Source organism: Euwallacea fornicatus, chromosome 4, assembly GCF_040115645.1.
Source record: "Euwallacea fornicatus isolate EFF26 chromosome 4, ASM4011564v1, whole genome shotgun sequence".
NCBI lineage: Eukaryota > Metazoa > Arthropoda > Insecta > Coleoptera > Curculionidae > Euwallacea > Euwallacea fornicatus.
In genome coordinates, this window is record NC_089544.1 from 3,924,089 (window position 1) to 3,939,664 (window position 15,576).

The following is a 15,576-nucleotide window of genomic DNA, read 5'->3' on the forward strand; positions in this document are numbered from 1 at the left end:
GCTATTTTTTTTTTAATGGAGAGAACAAGGTCTTATAGGATTAATTTGATGGCTCCTCAATCAAATATTATCAATGTAGATTATAGGTAAAAATAGATATATAAAAAAACGTATTCAAAAATAATAATTTATTTGCATATGATGCAATAACAGTTTTATTTTATAACTAGAGTGGGTACTGCTAACAACATTGCATAACCTGTATCAATAACTGAATGGTACAACAATGGAAGCGCCAAATACCATTTGTAGGAATTTAGTTGCAATGTTTCATTTGCAGCTAATTTGAGGTGTAAAGTGTGAAGAAATTTAATACAGCTATCACAATTAGTTTGTGAACACGCAGTTACCCGTATAGAAAGTGTTGCTATTTCTGATTTCCAATATTTTTCACGTGACATTGGACACTCATCTCCCAGAAAGGGGTTTTATTCGCCACATGGTCGCAAACAACTTAATTTTTTGGGTCATCAGCCCATCAGAGTGGACACTTTTTAGAATTAGGTAATAACTTCTCCATTGCCGGTTTTCAAACAAGTGAAGAGGAGATATACGAGATTAATTCGTTAATGATAAATTTTTCATTGATTGATGTGTATTCTCCTTAAGTTTTAACGTTACGTTTTGTGCTTTGCAAGTTACGCTAACAAAACCATAAATTTTGCATTATAGTTGCTTTATCGTATCGTTAAGATTCTATACTGTCTATAAATGCTAGCGAAATAATCAACCATATGTTTATTCCTTAGATCTTAACGTTGCGTCTTGCGGCTTACATTATAGTTAATAAAATTCAACTTTAAAACTTCCTAAAGAGAGTTTTCTCAAAAAACCATGGACATGATGGTTATTGTACCTAAGGAGAAAAATTATAACGGCAATCAAGTTTAATTTTACTAATTTTGGTACCCCTTTTATTGCTTTTGCTTGATTCCAAATCACCCGGAATGATCTCCTGGATCCTATTTTGATATTCCAACAACTTCAAAGTTCCGTTGGAAAATCAAATTGAAGAATTGCAGCTATGCTAGGAAGTGTCTAAAGTGACTACTTCGTATTAATTTTTATATTTGCCACTTTCATCACTTTGGTAATAATTACAAATTCTTCTTTCTCGTTCTAAACTACTAGGTTCGACTTGGCCCTTAAGCTGCCTGGCTTCTTCCAAAAAAGTATTATTCCAATTCTGTTAATGTCTTCCGATTGACTAGGATGATCTTTGCAGTTGCTTCGTAATTGAGAAAACAGAAGTTCCAAGCAGCCTTGATTGAGCTTATGAGTGCATGTATGCTTAATAGATAAGGAAATTTTCATATTTCGATACAGCAGTTGAAGCAACTTAGTGGGAACCATTATCTTCTTCTGGAAACTTTGTAACTCAGTTTTTCTTTTGACCCGAATTATCGAAGTTAAATCTATTATTCTATGCAAAACTTCAAAGTGCGTTTTCATGTTTACTTCATATGTGTTCTTTGTCGGAATTTCCCCCTGATTCTTATAACTGTTAAATATATCAAATTAGGCGGTAATATCCTCTATGAAGTCGTCTAGATCGCTTACCATCAACTTATCATTGCCGGGTTGATTGTTTAAAAACGCTCCAACTACTCTATTTGAAATCAGTTGCGCAGGTAACGACACTTGGACGATCCGACTTTTTACAATTTATATGATTTTCTTCCCACAAGATTATATTTAACATTACAACAGATACGTGTTGAATAGTTTATAAAGGGAGATACAAAAGTATGTTGACAAACTTCAAGAGATAATTACTGTCATCATTTCATCCTACAATATTCAGTAGGACTTAGTACTAACCATTAATATATTCGCAGATAAATAAAGCTGCAGAATTTAACAATATTCATCTATTGTTGGTTCTGAGTCTTAAATTAAATCACTAAAACTTTTGTGGTATGTTTGTCTTGAAGTCAAGATAATAATGGAGGGGAATTAATTTCTGTTGCTATAAGGTGAGTGAAGTTACATATCGTTTTACAAAACTTGACAGTTAAGTATATGGCCTTTTAAACTTTATGAGTGCAAAGTAGTATGGAGACTCCTTGTTTTGAAGTCTATAAAATGTTGAGTTAAGATCATGGCAAAAATCGATTAGCAGTGGGGTCAGAAGGTACTTCTGGTAATGAACTTAAGAATTTAGAGTTGGGCCTATATTAAATAAGTAATTACGAACTACTTTGTCACAATAAGATGGGAGTAGCCGATGGGAATTTACTGGCTACACTACATATCAATGTTTACTCTATAAATGATCTTCCTAGGTACTGTGTTAATATTTAACAGCTTTCAGGAAATTTGATCCATTATTTTCATCTTGCAGAATAAAGTTATGATCTTACATTTATTTGTTAATTGTTATTAATCATTGTATTCTTTTTCAATATGTATTAATAAAAATATTATTTGTTAGTTACGCTGAAAAAGGAAACCGTAAATTGAGGTTAGATAGTAAGATTCATAAGTAAATTTCAGTGTTGCCAATAATTCTATTTGCGTTCTAGTCGCAAGCCGCCTTCACTAGCGGAAAATTACTGTTGCGCAATTGCACGATTGGGATGTATGAGGACACGTAATCACATGAATATGGCAATGCTGTACACACTTTAATAGTCACAGTATACTTTTATTACTCCTCTGGCATTTTCCATGTGGTTTTTTTATCATGCTTTATTTACAATATTCAAGTGGCTTCTGCATTACGAGACAATAAACGTCACACATTTTCTTGCAGGTCCCTGCTAATCTTTTTTAACCCTGTTTACAATCTATCTTTTTGCTAGTTATCACGGAGATGTGCATTCACCATAATCTCAAGATCTTTTTCAAATTTATTCCTTTGTCATGGTTTTAAAAATGTTTTCAGATTAATTTTGAACATTAGGAAGAATTTTAAACATATAGCAGATAAAGCACTTAAAGTGATCGGCGAGCAATGAACTAACGTCATCGAAGAATCTGATTCCTCTAATTTCAAAAGCGAACCCATTAACTAATTAATTGATCTAAATTTTTTTTATCAGTTTTGAGTAAGAGGGAATAATTAACTGTGCTAAAATGTGGATTTTTAATGAAGAAATATTAAATGAGGAAAAACCAAACATTGAAATTTACATGTACACTATTCGCGTTCAAACTGCTCGGTTTGAAATATCTCTATTTGACAGATTGTAAGTAACCGTGACATTCGAATCCCGAAACTAAATGAAAAGTAAAATGGCGTTCGCGGTTCGCGTGTAGTGATTCTTGAATTGGCGGTGTTTTCATTACTTTTCAGAGGGTAAATTTAAAAGAAATTAACTAACCACTGTATTCAGTGCTTCTTTAGTTTATGCTGATTCTTTCAGCTATCGGTTAAGCTAAACAAAAGTAAGTTATAAATTTTATTTATGTTTGCCACATTTTTATTGCAGGCTGGGGCCGGGCTGGGGAAAAATGGCTGCCCACTTTATATTCTTTTCGTAAGCAATACCTATTAAGACATTTTCTTGGTTTCTAGGCATGTCAGGACAAGACGATGTGCTGCAGCCCACAAGCCCCGCTGAGAGGGATAAAATGCCTTCCAGAGTCCTTATCTCCGAGTCAGAAATAGCATCCCTAACTCCAGCTGAGTGGGTAAATCGTTGGCACCAACAGGAGTCCTACATCACCACCCTAGAGAGGAAGTTAAGTCTTCAAGAAGGTACTTAGTTCAGTTTCTATCTCGGTTACTTCATTTGTGTTTTAAGCCCTGTGCTGTATCCTGTTATCATTGGTGCAGTGTCGTGAAGTGTATCGAAATTTAACACTAACAAATCGTGGAAAGGAGTGCTTTGTAATATGCACCCCATCTTGTAGGGGATATCCACGAGTTGCGTCAGACCAATGACAGAGTTCGTACCCAACTCCATGAGGCCCAACAAGGGGAAAAACTGTTGGTGAGACGTTTGACAGCAAAAGAACAAGAAACTCAAGATTATATGGTCAGTATATGAAATGACCGGCTCAAAATGTTCTTAACTTTGTGTTTGATGACTAGTGACAGTGCGGTTTGAAAAATATCTTCTGGCTGAATAACTGAAATTGGATATATTTGTTGGTCTGTTAATCTTGACGCCCTATCGACATTTACTAGTGGTTTTGGGAAGGGATGGGTCCTGGGATGGGTAGTGAGAGTACTAAAGAGTTGTGGTCAACTGAGGATTTACTTTCATGAACCTTTTAAAAACATTACTTCATTAGTAATGTATGTGTTTTGAGAACTATATTATTTGAGACTTTTAAAAGAACTATTACCAAGACTATTACCTTATATTATTCAGGATATTATTGTCCTTGTTGTTAGGTACTTTGCTCTTTAGCTACTTTTGTTTAGCAATTGAGAACTATTTGGTGGAGTTTTAGGTACTAAATAAAATTACAAGCTCAAATTGGTTTTCAATTTGCCATTAAAAATGCTACAACAAAATTTTAATATTAAGCATTTCCTTAACTTTAATTCTAAAGACATTTAAAACACACAAATGACAAGCTACTTTCCTCATTCTAATTATAAAATTATTTAAAATAACCAAGTAACCAAATACATGATATACTAAAAATCAGTTTAACAGATACAATCCAATTGTATCCATTAAACCTTTGGTGTATCCAAGTGTCTAATTCACCTAAATAGAAAAAGAATTGCTGTTCAGGAGACTCAAGCAATATTTTCAAGTTTAATTACAAAATAAACCACTACATAACATTCATGGCATCTTATAGAATTATTTATATTAGTAGTACTGCTTGCCATAAGCCCCATTGGTCATTAAAATAGTTCATGTCAGATAAAAACGTGATTTCAATAATGTTTAGATGTGTCGTGGTATCCTTAAACTGCAATTCTTTCTTCATTGAAGTGGTCATATAACTGATATATTCCGATACTCGCGATTCTCAGTATTATTATAGTAGTCAATCTAAGTATAGAGAGTGTTGAAACGCGCACGAACTTTTGGACTAAGGTAAGTTGAGTTAAATAATCGAATTTTGACCTTGGGGATCTGTAGTAGTTCGGATGTACAAAGTACAGATCATTTAGGAACACCTAAAACAACGCTAGTATTAAAATTCACATTTTTTTTCTGTGAGTGAAAAAAATTGTTAAGTTTGATAATTATGAGAAACATATGTTTATAGTTATTTAACCAATAAGTATATTACAGATGTTGGTTACGATATTTTTCCGGTTACTGTAAGTATTAGTCATGGTTCTTGAGGAAAATCTAATTTTGAATTTAACGTAAATAAAATATTTCATAATTCCAATTTGAACGGTGATACGTGAACGTGCCCGCTATTCATATAAATATGTACACGTTTATCATTTAAAAATTCAAACCCGATGATATTGACAGAGAACCATGATCTGTAACAGATGGACAGATGACAGAAATTGATTATTTTATGGCCTGTCTCTGGCTACTGAGTAAACATGAAGTGGGACAACAACATGTTTTTGATTTCGTATATACTTGGCCGCATATAAAAAATCACGCATTCAAATGAAAAATTGAGCTCGGGAAAAATTCATATTTGGCTTCCCGGACTAATTTAAAAAAAAAAATTTTAGTAAATGAAAGTCAATAAGTTTTGCCAGTTAGTGTTATAGTATAAGTCCTTGATTACAGCGGTATATTTTAAACGATGTTCTGTTGCATTGCAGCAAAACTATATAGTTCGAACTATTGTCGAGTCCACAACACGTATCTGTTGTAATATTTTTTACGGTTTTACCCCTTGAGTTTTTTTTATATTCCTTAAATCTATGAAAATAAATGCTTAGATTTATTTTAAATGTCACAATATGTCTGTGAAAACAATTTTTCTCTAACTTAAATCGATCGGAAATTACGGCCTTTGAAAGTGTAAAAGGGTCATATTTAAAATGTCGATACCCTATGTGGAAATTCGAGTTGAAGTATGCTAGATAAAATATACTTAAAATGTTATTTTGAGTCAAATCGAAAAATAGCAAATATACGGTGTGGCTCATGCTAACCTTTCATGTATCAGAATCTCGGAAAGTATTGGAGCTATGAAGTCGGTTAAATGGTGAAAGTTTTAGACCGTTATGTTGATAGCATAATGCTGGAAAGAACCATTATAAGTCATTTGTGCAGTAGATGATCAAAACTGGTGAAAATATTGCTGAAGCAAATTTTTGAGTAGCATTCGCGTGCAGTTGAAGTATCAATACGATGCTTCGGCTTTCTGAAATCATAATCAATTTTTATTTATCATGCAAAAATTGAAGTCCTTGTCCTGAGCTTGATTACCTAATATTGTTGCACTGATGTTGATTATACATGGTTATACGCATTCCTAAAATTGTTATCAAATTAGGGTTCTCAAGTTAGGGTCTCCACAGACTAAATATTACACCGATAGTTTACTTGAATCGAGGTATATTACTATTATGTAAGTATTTATCTGTTGATTTTAAATATAATGCATATATTAAGCATTAAGCACTTGACTAAAATATTTGATAAAAAGTCGCTAGTCTACAGGAGTTTTTAAAGCCGTTCGGGTTTCATCCTTATGGCACCAACATGATAGTCGCAAACTTTTCCTATTTAACCGTTATCATGGTTCCTATTGTGTCGAGATCCCATTATATATATACATAGAAGGTCAATTTGGAGCAGAGTATGGATCAAGTTCGATGGGATTTAGGGTTCTTTAGTGGTCTTGAGAATAGAATTAACATTTTATTAACGTCTCCTGCGCTTGATTAAAAAAAATATGGGTGTAAAACGCATTCCTCTATCGTTTTTTAGTTCTCTTACTACAGTGGGTTTCTCAACACTTGACACTTTTAGGAAACCGCTACAGCCCAGCAACGCGATATTTAATAGAAAAATAATAGTTTCTCAAGGCATTTTAGTAGAATCTAAAAAAATGTATAGAAATGTACTAGTACTCTTTTTCAACTTAATTTGCGTTCATAACATCGCCCTGAAAATTGTCTATAATTTTCTTTGCACTTACTATAGTATCTATTTTTGTAATTTTTTCTATTTATTTCGAAAGACCTTACATATTTTAATTTTTCTCAACTTTTTGTATACCAAATAAAATTTGGGAATTTTTACGTTATTCAACCAATTTTCTAACTCTAATTTAGGAGTTTACGATATAACAATAGTAAGCCATACTGATTGAACCACCTTATCCTGTGGTTGTCCCCATAAAAAAATGATTTTTTTAAATGACCACATTAAAAAAATAACTTTCACATACCTTTACCAAAAATATCGTTTCCATTCTAGAGAGGAACGTTTGATAGTGATGCGTGAGCGCAGCCCATCATCCATGGACGAATTATTGGAAGAATGCAAGTAGTCTGTTTCAAGCTTTTAATAGGATTGAAAAATTTATTAATTTACATTTTCATTAGAATTAAAAGTGAAAAACTGTCATTGCTCGGTAATTGAGAAGGAATTTTCAGAGTGTTTCCTGTATTTTACATATTCACAATCTATATTCACTTTACTTTCGTTTTGTCAAAACAATTGATGTTTATGGCGCTGCCCGATTTTATTTAGATTGGAACAGCATGTAATGTATGATTTATTTATATAACATATGATATTTATTTTTCAAGGCGAACTATAAACTGTTGGACTAAGGTAAGTTTAGTTCAGGTATACGCGCTCGTATCCGATATGGTAGGTAAACACCATTTCACATGGAAATTGTTGTATTTACAACCCCTGTTGTAAGGAACTTTCTTGTTCAAAATGGTGTTCTTGATCCATGATTAAATTTACAAAAGTTGTTTCCCTAACACCCTGTACACGGCGACCGTCCAAATGTTTCCATTTATTTAGCCGAATAATGAAGAGTTGAATGAGAGCTTTTACATTCACGGAAATGTGTTTTTCAATTAAGTTTCATTGAACTCAAATACACAGAATGAACGGGATCATTTAGATGATTACCTTGCGTATTTGGGACGGCTGTAAGGGCTGCAGGGTCCGCTAAGTTAGGGAAAAGTTTCGCGTTCTAATACTCATTACTGATCAATGCTGAAAATGGATTTGTGCTGCGGTTCCTAAATATTTCTTAAAAAAATCTATTTAAAAATCTATATTGCTTTTCTGATATTTTTATTATGATGATGCTTCCAATGACATTTACAACTATTTTATAATTAACAGTTCTTACCTTTGAAGTGACCCATATATGAAAGAGGTACCTAATCAATCGGTGTTAAGACTGATGTAAGGGGCCTTCATTTTCATCTATAGTTTCTCTACAAAATTAATAAATATATCATTTAATAATCGAGCTTTGTATTATATCTTGTTGAAAAGCAAAGTATTGAAAGAGCAAGTGCCAACAACGCATACGGTATGATTTAGTAATAGTGTTGTATAGTGAATAATTGAAAAAGACGCTGCATCATCTAGCCACAGTTAAGAACATTTTCTATGCCGTGATGTTTTACATTGAGTAAGTGGTCGCCCATTCCTATTTGAAATATTTCAATTTCAATTATCCAGGGTCTCATACTAATTTAGAAGGAGGTACAGGGTTTGTTAAATTAGAAGTAAGTTTTGCTTAATAAAAAACCCCTACAGCCAAGAATAGTTCTTATGCTAGCCGATTTTTTGGTGTTTTGGATTATTTGATAGTGTATGAATGCTTGTGGCAATAATAAGTGTTGTATTTTCAATATAATACTGTCTGTTTGTAAAGATGAAAAGTGGGAGTGACACGAATATAGATATGATAGAGTGACAATAATATAGAATGCCGTATCTCTTAAAATTGTCTCAATGTCCTTTGTGCTGTCCGTTCTTATATAGATCAGCCTATATGGCTCACCCTATTTGCCTACATATCCTCTTTGATTTCACCGGGTTACGTGTCATAGAAAAGATGCTAGAACGCCCCAGTTTTAAGACGCCGTGACAATCTAGTTCTGTGTTTGGCAAGCCACTGTTCTGGCCCTGCTTACCCGATTGATCCCAAAGGGGACGCGTTATAAAGCTCAAAATTTTCTCTTAAACCCCCTTCCATCTCAAATCACCGCAACCGCCAAATTTGGCAAACGTACGTAATACCTCCATGTTGTGTTTGAATAATATTGAGTATATCGTTGGAAAAGTCTTCTAAGAACTTTTTGAAAATGCGAAAATGCAATATGGCGTTCAAAAAAATTTACGAAATCACTGTACAGAACTCGAAAACAAACGACTAGAATTATTTTCGATACGTCATCGCAGTCCTCCGTGTCTTTGGGAATCTTTTGGAATTCCACAATTCAAGTAAAATGTGATTAATTATGAAGTAGCTTTGATTTTTGGTTTGTTGGCCGTGTTCGATGCTCAATTAATACGATAGATATGATGAGCACATTAGCATCCCCTGAAATTCAAGGATTACGTTACGTATTACTTTCTGTGAATTCCCAAGACGTAAGAACGAATAATAGGAACAAGTTTCCATTTGTTGACTTTATATAAATGAAATGCCCTAATACATTTGAATTGTTAAAATCGCCTTTGTTTGGTTTGGATCTACGGGATAAAGTTAAAAATGCAGTGTTTCACTCTTACATTTTTCTCGAAAATAGTATACTGAAAACAACTTTTACGCTAGGAATGAATTTTTTATATAATTATCTAAAACGTTCCCTATTTAACTTACTCTGTATCTCTTATGGAAACACAGTACTCAATACATGTAAAACCAAAATATAACACACTGTATAAACTACACATTTTCTTCATCAGAGTAATTAATATACAGGGTGATTCTAAAGTTGGAATTATCCTTTCACCGGCGAATAGGGCTTTAAGAAATAAGATTTTTTTTCCGTTGGCACTTTTTCGAAATATCAACATCAACGAAGATACAAACTGTCAAAGTTTTATTTAAAAAACTAAAATTGATTAATAATTGCCAAACTACTTGAATTCATTGAAACAAAATTTTGTAGGTGTCAATAATTAGATGGGAGGAAATTTCTTCAGTAAATAAAGATATTTTTTGGTTTACCACTGGTGTGTATTTAAAAAAATTGTTTGATATTTTTGTAAAAAAATGGTGCGTTATTGTTTTTTCTAAATGAAAAAATAATTGAATTAATAATTATTTTATTTTGATTTTCATATAAAAAAAAAGTTTGGTTGTTATTTAGAACCTTAGCCCAAAACTAAAAAATTATTTAAACTTGTTTTCAGGTAAAAATCATTGAAGTTTTAGTTCCAATGCAATTTCACTATCACCAACACTTAAAAAATTGTGTTTAATTATCTCATATCGTTTCGCAATTAACAAATGTTAATTTTTTAAATAAAATTTTGACAGCCCGTATCTCCGTTGATGATGTTTCGAAAAAGTGCCAATGGAAAAAAGTATAATTTTTTGAAGCTCTATTCGCTGGTGAAACGATAACTCCAACTTTACTATCACCCTTTATAAGATGTACTTCAAATCAATCTTCAGGTAAGAAAACTTGGACTATTTACAAAATCGTCATACTTATACACACACAATTGGTAGCACCCTGTATATTAAAGTGGGCACGAGCTAAATGTAAAAGAATTGGGTTTTCAGATATGAATTGTGGCACCTGGTAGAGGCAAGTTCTCGGAGGTTTTCTAGGTACCCAAGTACAGGGCGTTTAAAGTCTTGCGATTTCATTTATATGAGTCATCATGATGATTAAATCTAAAAGACGTATTAAAAATTGCAGAATGAGAGACACGATGTTTCAAACACTTCATCTCTACCATTTCTTATCCACACAACTTTTACTGAAATTTTTTAGGTGTAATCTAAGGAGATGACTCATTTCCTCTTAAAAATGAACTCACAAGACCACAAATACCCAATAGAGTTTTTCCACAATCAACTTCGTTCGATACCCTATATACTACATTATTTTTTAGTGGAATCACGTTCATTTCTAATATACTTTTTTTCCACAGTGCCAGTTAAATGAATTGAAAAACTGCCAAGCACCAACAATTCCCTCGCTTAGATCCGCAATGTTAGATCCTGCAGTGAACAGTATATTACAACAGTTAAGGTTGGAGCTGCAGGACACCAAAACCAAATTGGAAAACATTCAAAATGAGCTCTCTGCGTGGAAATTCACGCCTGACAGTAATACGGGTAAAAGACTAATGGCAAAGTGCAGATTATTATATCAGGAAAACGAAGAGTTGGGAAAACTGACAAGTTCCGGCCGGATAGCAAAGTTGGAAAGCGATTTGGCTTTACAAAAAAGTTTCTCGGAGGAAGTGCGGCAATCTCAAAACGAATTAGATTCCTTCTTGGCGGATTTAGACGAAGACGTCGAAGGAATGCAAAGCACTATATTATTCCTACAAACAGAACTAAAACGGTCAAAGGACCTCGCGCAAACTTTACAAAAAGAAAATGGTACGTTAAGAATTACTAACGGAAGGACCAACGGTGAAAATAGTGGTGTTTGTGATGGGGAAAGGACGGACTCGGAAAATGAGTTAGATAGGACGCACTCAAAACGAATTAGAAGATCATCGGTTTTAAGTCTAGATTTTAACGAAGATGACGCTTTAGTTATAAGTAATGGGGACGTTGCTATGTCTTCGGATATCGAATGAACGTGCAACTATCTTGGGCTCTTATTTGCACTGGATTGCATACTTTTGTACATTCCGGGCGTTCACAAACCTGGACAAAATATATTGGGATCATTTTTGTCTGAGAAGCATGAATTTTACACATTATGAGGCAATCGTGGGGTGTATAAAAATGTGACCAGTGAGTGAACATTATAAAAACTGATGAACAGTATATGAAATTTAATTCAATTCTAGATTATACTTAAGCATAGGTATTTGGATCATGAAAATTGTTCTTTTTTGTTATTCATATTGTGTCTAATCTAAATTTCTTATAATAGTTCTATTGTTTCGCAATGAATTCATGGATTGCAAATTTAGTATTTTTGTTATACAAATATGAAAATGGTGCCGTCAATACCATGAACAGGAATTTTATGACACTTTTATTGTTATTAAGGTGAGGAAACCAGCCTGTATAGGTAGTAAATAAATGTATATAATTCGGTTTTTGAAGTTAATTAAGTAATATTAACTACAGTACCTCCAACACTGCACCATTTGAGACGATGTAAATAAAGGAGGATGAATAAATAGATATTGGGAATTTTTAATTACATTCCTTGCAGTTTTATTCTCCATTTACACTAGATCAAAGATAAACATATAGTGCGAGAATAATCAATGTTGTTGAAATACCCTGTAAAATGTGGAGTTTTTTGAAATAACACACGAATGTAGCACAATTTTATTGAAGAAATAATACACAGTAACACACTATTAAAAGAAAAACCGAGTGCCACTTGTCAAAATGGTTAATAAATCAAGCACAAAATCATTATCTGGAACTGCTCGAGCTGGATCTCTTTCTTCTTCTGGGATGTGGGCTTCTTGAGTGCGCAGGTCTCCGCCTCAAGGGACTTCTCATCCTCCTGGGAGGTGACCGCCTTCTAAATCGAGGAGGAGTTCTGCGATAGGGACCCCGTCTTAACGGTGGTAATGGAGATCGTCTTAGCGGCGCATTTCTGGAATTTTTAGAATGATGGGAAAACAGATTAACTTACTAAACATTTTTTTAAACAATTTGTCTGAAGGGGTCCATTGAGCAAACCAGTTTGACCACCTTGTATAATATTGTATATGACAATTTTAATTTTTTGTGATTCCAATGACCTATAATAAGCGATAATAGAAGAGTTAGTTGGGAAAACTGTATCAAGGGCTTCACGCTCAATACTGCAAAATATTTTGCAGGTAAACTTTTGCTAAGTATAATATCGATTAGAAATAAATAGCAGAACCTGAATAAAATTACCTGGGCTTTGGAATTAACACCGGTGCGGCTGTGATTTCTTGGCCGTCTATTTGACCCCCGTCCATATGCTTCATGGCATTTTCTGCCTCGTCTGGTGTGCTATACTCGACGTAACAATAACCTGCCCCCAGATTAGAGTGATTGCGATCCTAAGAAAAGTTGTAAAATTATTATTTAATAAATCATAATTATATTATTATTAAGTATGCATAAAAAATATTTATGTTAATACAATAATATTTTGAATTTACTGTTTAGCGTGGATTTCCATGCGCCTAGCAACATGGGTACCGTCTAAATTGTAAGAATCAGAAAGTTCTCAACGGTGATGATGAATAAATTTTTACAGTATCAGAACGTGAACAATGTTGATAGTTGCAAAGTCAAGTGAAAACAGTCGTATAGTTTTATTTGAGCCAAATCCCTTTTTATATGTGAATATGAAAATATCAAATTTGAAAATAACTCCGTAGTATGGTAGTTTTCATTCAAAACGTTAGAAATTATTCTTTGAGTAAAAACTGTTAGAAAAAGGGAATGTTTCAGAATAGAGTTCACATAGAAACCGAATATTTTCGATTGAAGATCTTACCGTTTACCTTCGCACACTAAAATTCGGAGCGCTTTATGCAATAAAGTTTCTTACATTGCAATAACTAGATAAACACCATTCCATCATACCTTTGGAAATTCCACATGTTTAATTATGCCATAAGTGCCAAAAATCTCGGAAATGTGATCCTTATTTACGGTTCTGGTCAAACGTCCAATATGGATTTTAGTCGGTCGAGGAGTAGGCGATCTCTTACGGCGCTTACGTGGAGAGCGTGATCTAAAATATTAAATTATATTATGGTTAGATATTTTTTAAAATAAATTTAATATCATAAGTATGATTTCCCCGACTACATGAACGTCCCCACGTGACAAGTATAACTAAAATACTGCAACAAATTATAAGGCAACATGGAAACTCATACTACAATTGAAGGCATTAAAATAGCCTTACCTTGTACGGTGTCTGGCATCTCGCCCATCCTTATCTTTGTCTTTATCTTTATTTTCTCCAGGTGGAGCATTCTTGTCTTTTTCTTTGTCCTCTTTCTTCACATCAGCTTTCTCTTTATCATCTTTCTTCTCCTTCACGTCTTTATCCTTTTCTTTATTTTCCTTTCTTTCCTTGCTGTGGCTCTTGCTTCCGGTTTTCAATCTTTTAGTAGTCGACCTAGATTTAATAATCATGAAGACTTGACAGCAACACATATACATACAAAATTAAAACAAAAAAGCTTTTTGATTGCTTTTTTTTTAATTACATAGAATATTAAATTAACTGTCATATTCCTACCATCAAATAGTATAATGAATATCTACATTCATGTTAAGCATGTTTTTTTTGATGGAAATTGTGACCAGTGGCTTTGCAAATTAAAAAACGCATATCAATAGTATGAGTTACCGTTGCTTTGGACGGGTTCTACCATTTCCACTTGAGGTACTGGAGGAATCAGAGCTTGAACTGCTGGAACGCGAAGAAGAGCCTGAACTCGAGCTGCTTGAAGACTTCGAAGAAGTGGAACTGCTATCAGATGAACTATAAAAATATAGGTATAAACGTTCAAATGCTTTTTTTCAGTCATGAAAAGTAAATGCTTAAGTATCAGGTCACAAAAATGTTAAATTTCCATACTAAGTAGTATTCTTTAAATTACTACAGGCCGAAGAGTGGTTGGTATGAAGGACAAACTGCTACAAAAATTCTGTTTACTGAGGATCATGTTATTATGTCATTAAGTTTTAAATGTTAAAGTAAGTTTGATGCATAAGAATGGATAGTTATATGTATATAGTAATATATGATTGCTCTTACCTACTTCGACTATCATCACTGCTGCTTGAGCCAGACTCTGAACGTTTTTTCCTATCCCTACCTCTTTCTTTTTTCTTTTCTTTTTGTTCTGCATCTGACTCAGTTCCAGGCTTTGCCCTGAGTGGGAAATATAGAATCAGTTAATAAATTCAATATGCAGGATTTTCTTAGGTGCTGAGGCAATGGAAGTAACATCCTCAATTGTGCACAATAATTAGTGTCTAGTGAGTGTTTGTACAGCTTATTAAAAAAACTATTGTAACAAGTTGAATTCTATAAGATGATGTTCCTTAATATAGCAAGTTTTTGCTTATAAATTTTATTCTACAATTTTGTTTCTTTACTGCCAATATGGCTGAGACAGCAAAATAACAAATTCACATTGGAGACCAATATTGGCACAACCTTATCTTATCATAAACAGGGTGGAGTTCAGAATACAGTACGTAATAGACTTAATAAACCCCATGTATAACATAACACTCTAATAGAGTTACTAGGACCACTGGCATAGAAGCTACGTTACAAATTCACAAAATGCCGGCCCTGGGGTACCCAGTTATCTAGAAATACATCAATAATCGTCAATACAAAAACACTTACATGATGCTTCGTAAGTGGAAATTTTCTAATGGGATTCTGGAAGGACCAGGACGTTAATTATACTCTGATTTATAGGAATTAAACTGCAATCTAAAGAAAATGATTAAGTTTCCACAATTCCCGAGAATTGGCACCGCATTACCGATGGTTAAACAGAAATTAAGCACCTAAACGACAGT

At 33.5% G+C, this 15,576-nt stretch overlaps 2 protein-coding genes and 1 long non-coding RNA gene across 3 annotated transcripts; 1 reads left to right on the plus strand and 2 right to left on the minus strand.

Moving 5' to 3' along the window:
* Positions 1–113: 113 nt before the first annotated feature.
* Positions 114–2,461, minus strand: LOC136350987 (uncharacterized). Its single transcript, XR_010734231.1, has 2 exons — positions 1,561–2,461; positions 114–1,501 (listed from the first exon to the last, which is right to left on the minus strand). It is a non-coding gene; the product is annotated as an uncharacterized lncRNA (long non-coding RNA).
* A 213-nt stretch (positions 2,462–2,674) lies between these two features.
* Positions 2,675–12,228, plus strand: fl(2)d (female lethal d). Its single transcript, XM_066303187.1, has 4 exons — positions 2,675–3,390; positions 3,521–3,703; positions 3,859–3,983; positions 10,989–12,228. Exons 2-4 carry the CDS (start codon positions 3,523–3,525, stop codon positions 11,646–11,648), a joined length of 966 nt encoding a protein of 321 aa, XP_066159284.1. The 5' UTR covers positions 2,675–3,390; positions 3,521–3,522; the 3' UTR covers positions 11,649–12,228.
* Positions 12,229–12,343: 115 nt separating this feature from the next.
* Positions 12,344–15,565, minus strand: RnpS1 (RNA-binding protein S1). The gene is made up of 7 exons (XM_066303189.1): positions 15,398–15,565; positions 14,795–14,911; positions 14,384–14,518; positions 13,934–14,149; positions 13,606–13,756; positions 12,925–13,073; positions 12,344–12,634 (listed from the first exon to the last, which is right to left on the minus strand). Coding segments are annotated over exons 1-7 (957 nt in total). The 5' UTR covers positions 15,400–15,565; the 3' UTR covers positions 12,344–12,447.
* Positions 15,566–15,576: the final 11 nt, after the last annotated feature.

Coding starts and splice junctions, on each gene's coding strand:
- RnpS1 (XM_066303189.1), bottom strand. Junction 14,150..14,383: donor AGAACCCGTCCAAAGCAACG/GTAACTCATACT, acceptor TATTAAATCTAG/GTCGACTACTAAAAGATTGA. Junction 13,074..13,605: donor AACATGTGGAATTTCCAAAG/GTATGATGGAAT, acceptor AACTTTTCTTAG/GATCGCAATCACTCTAATCT.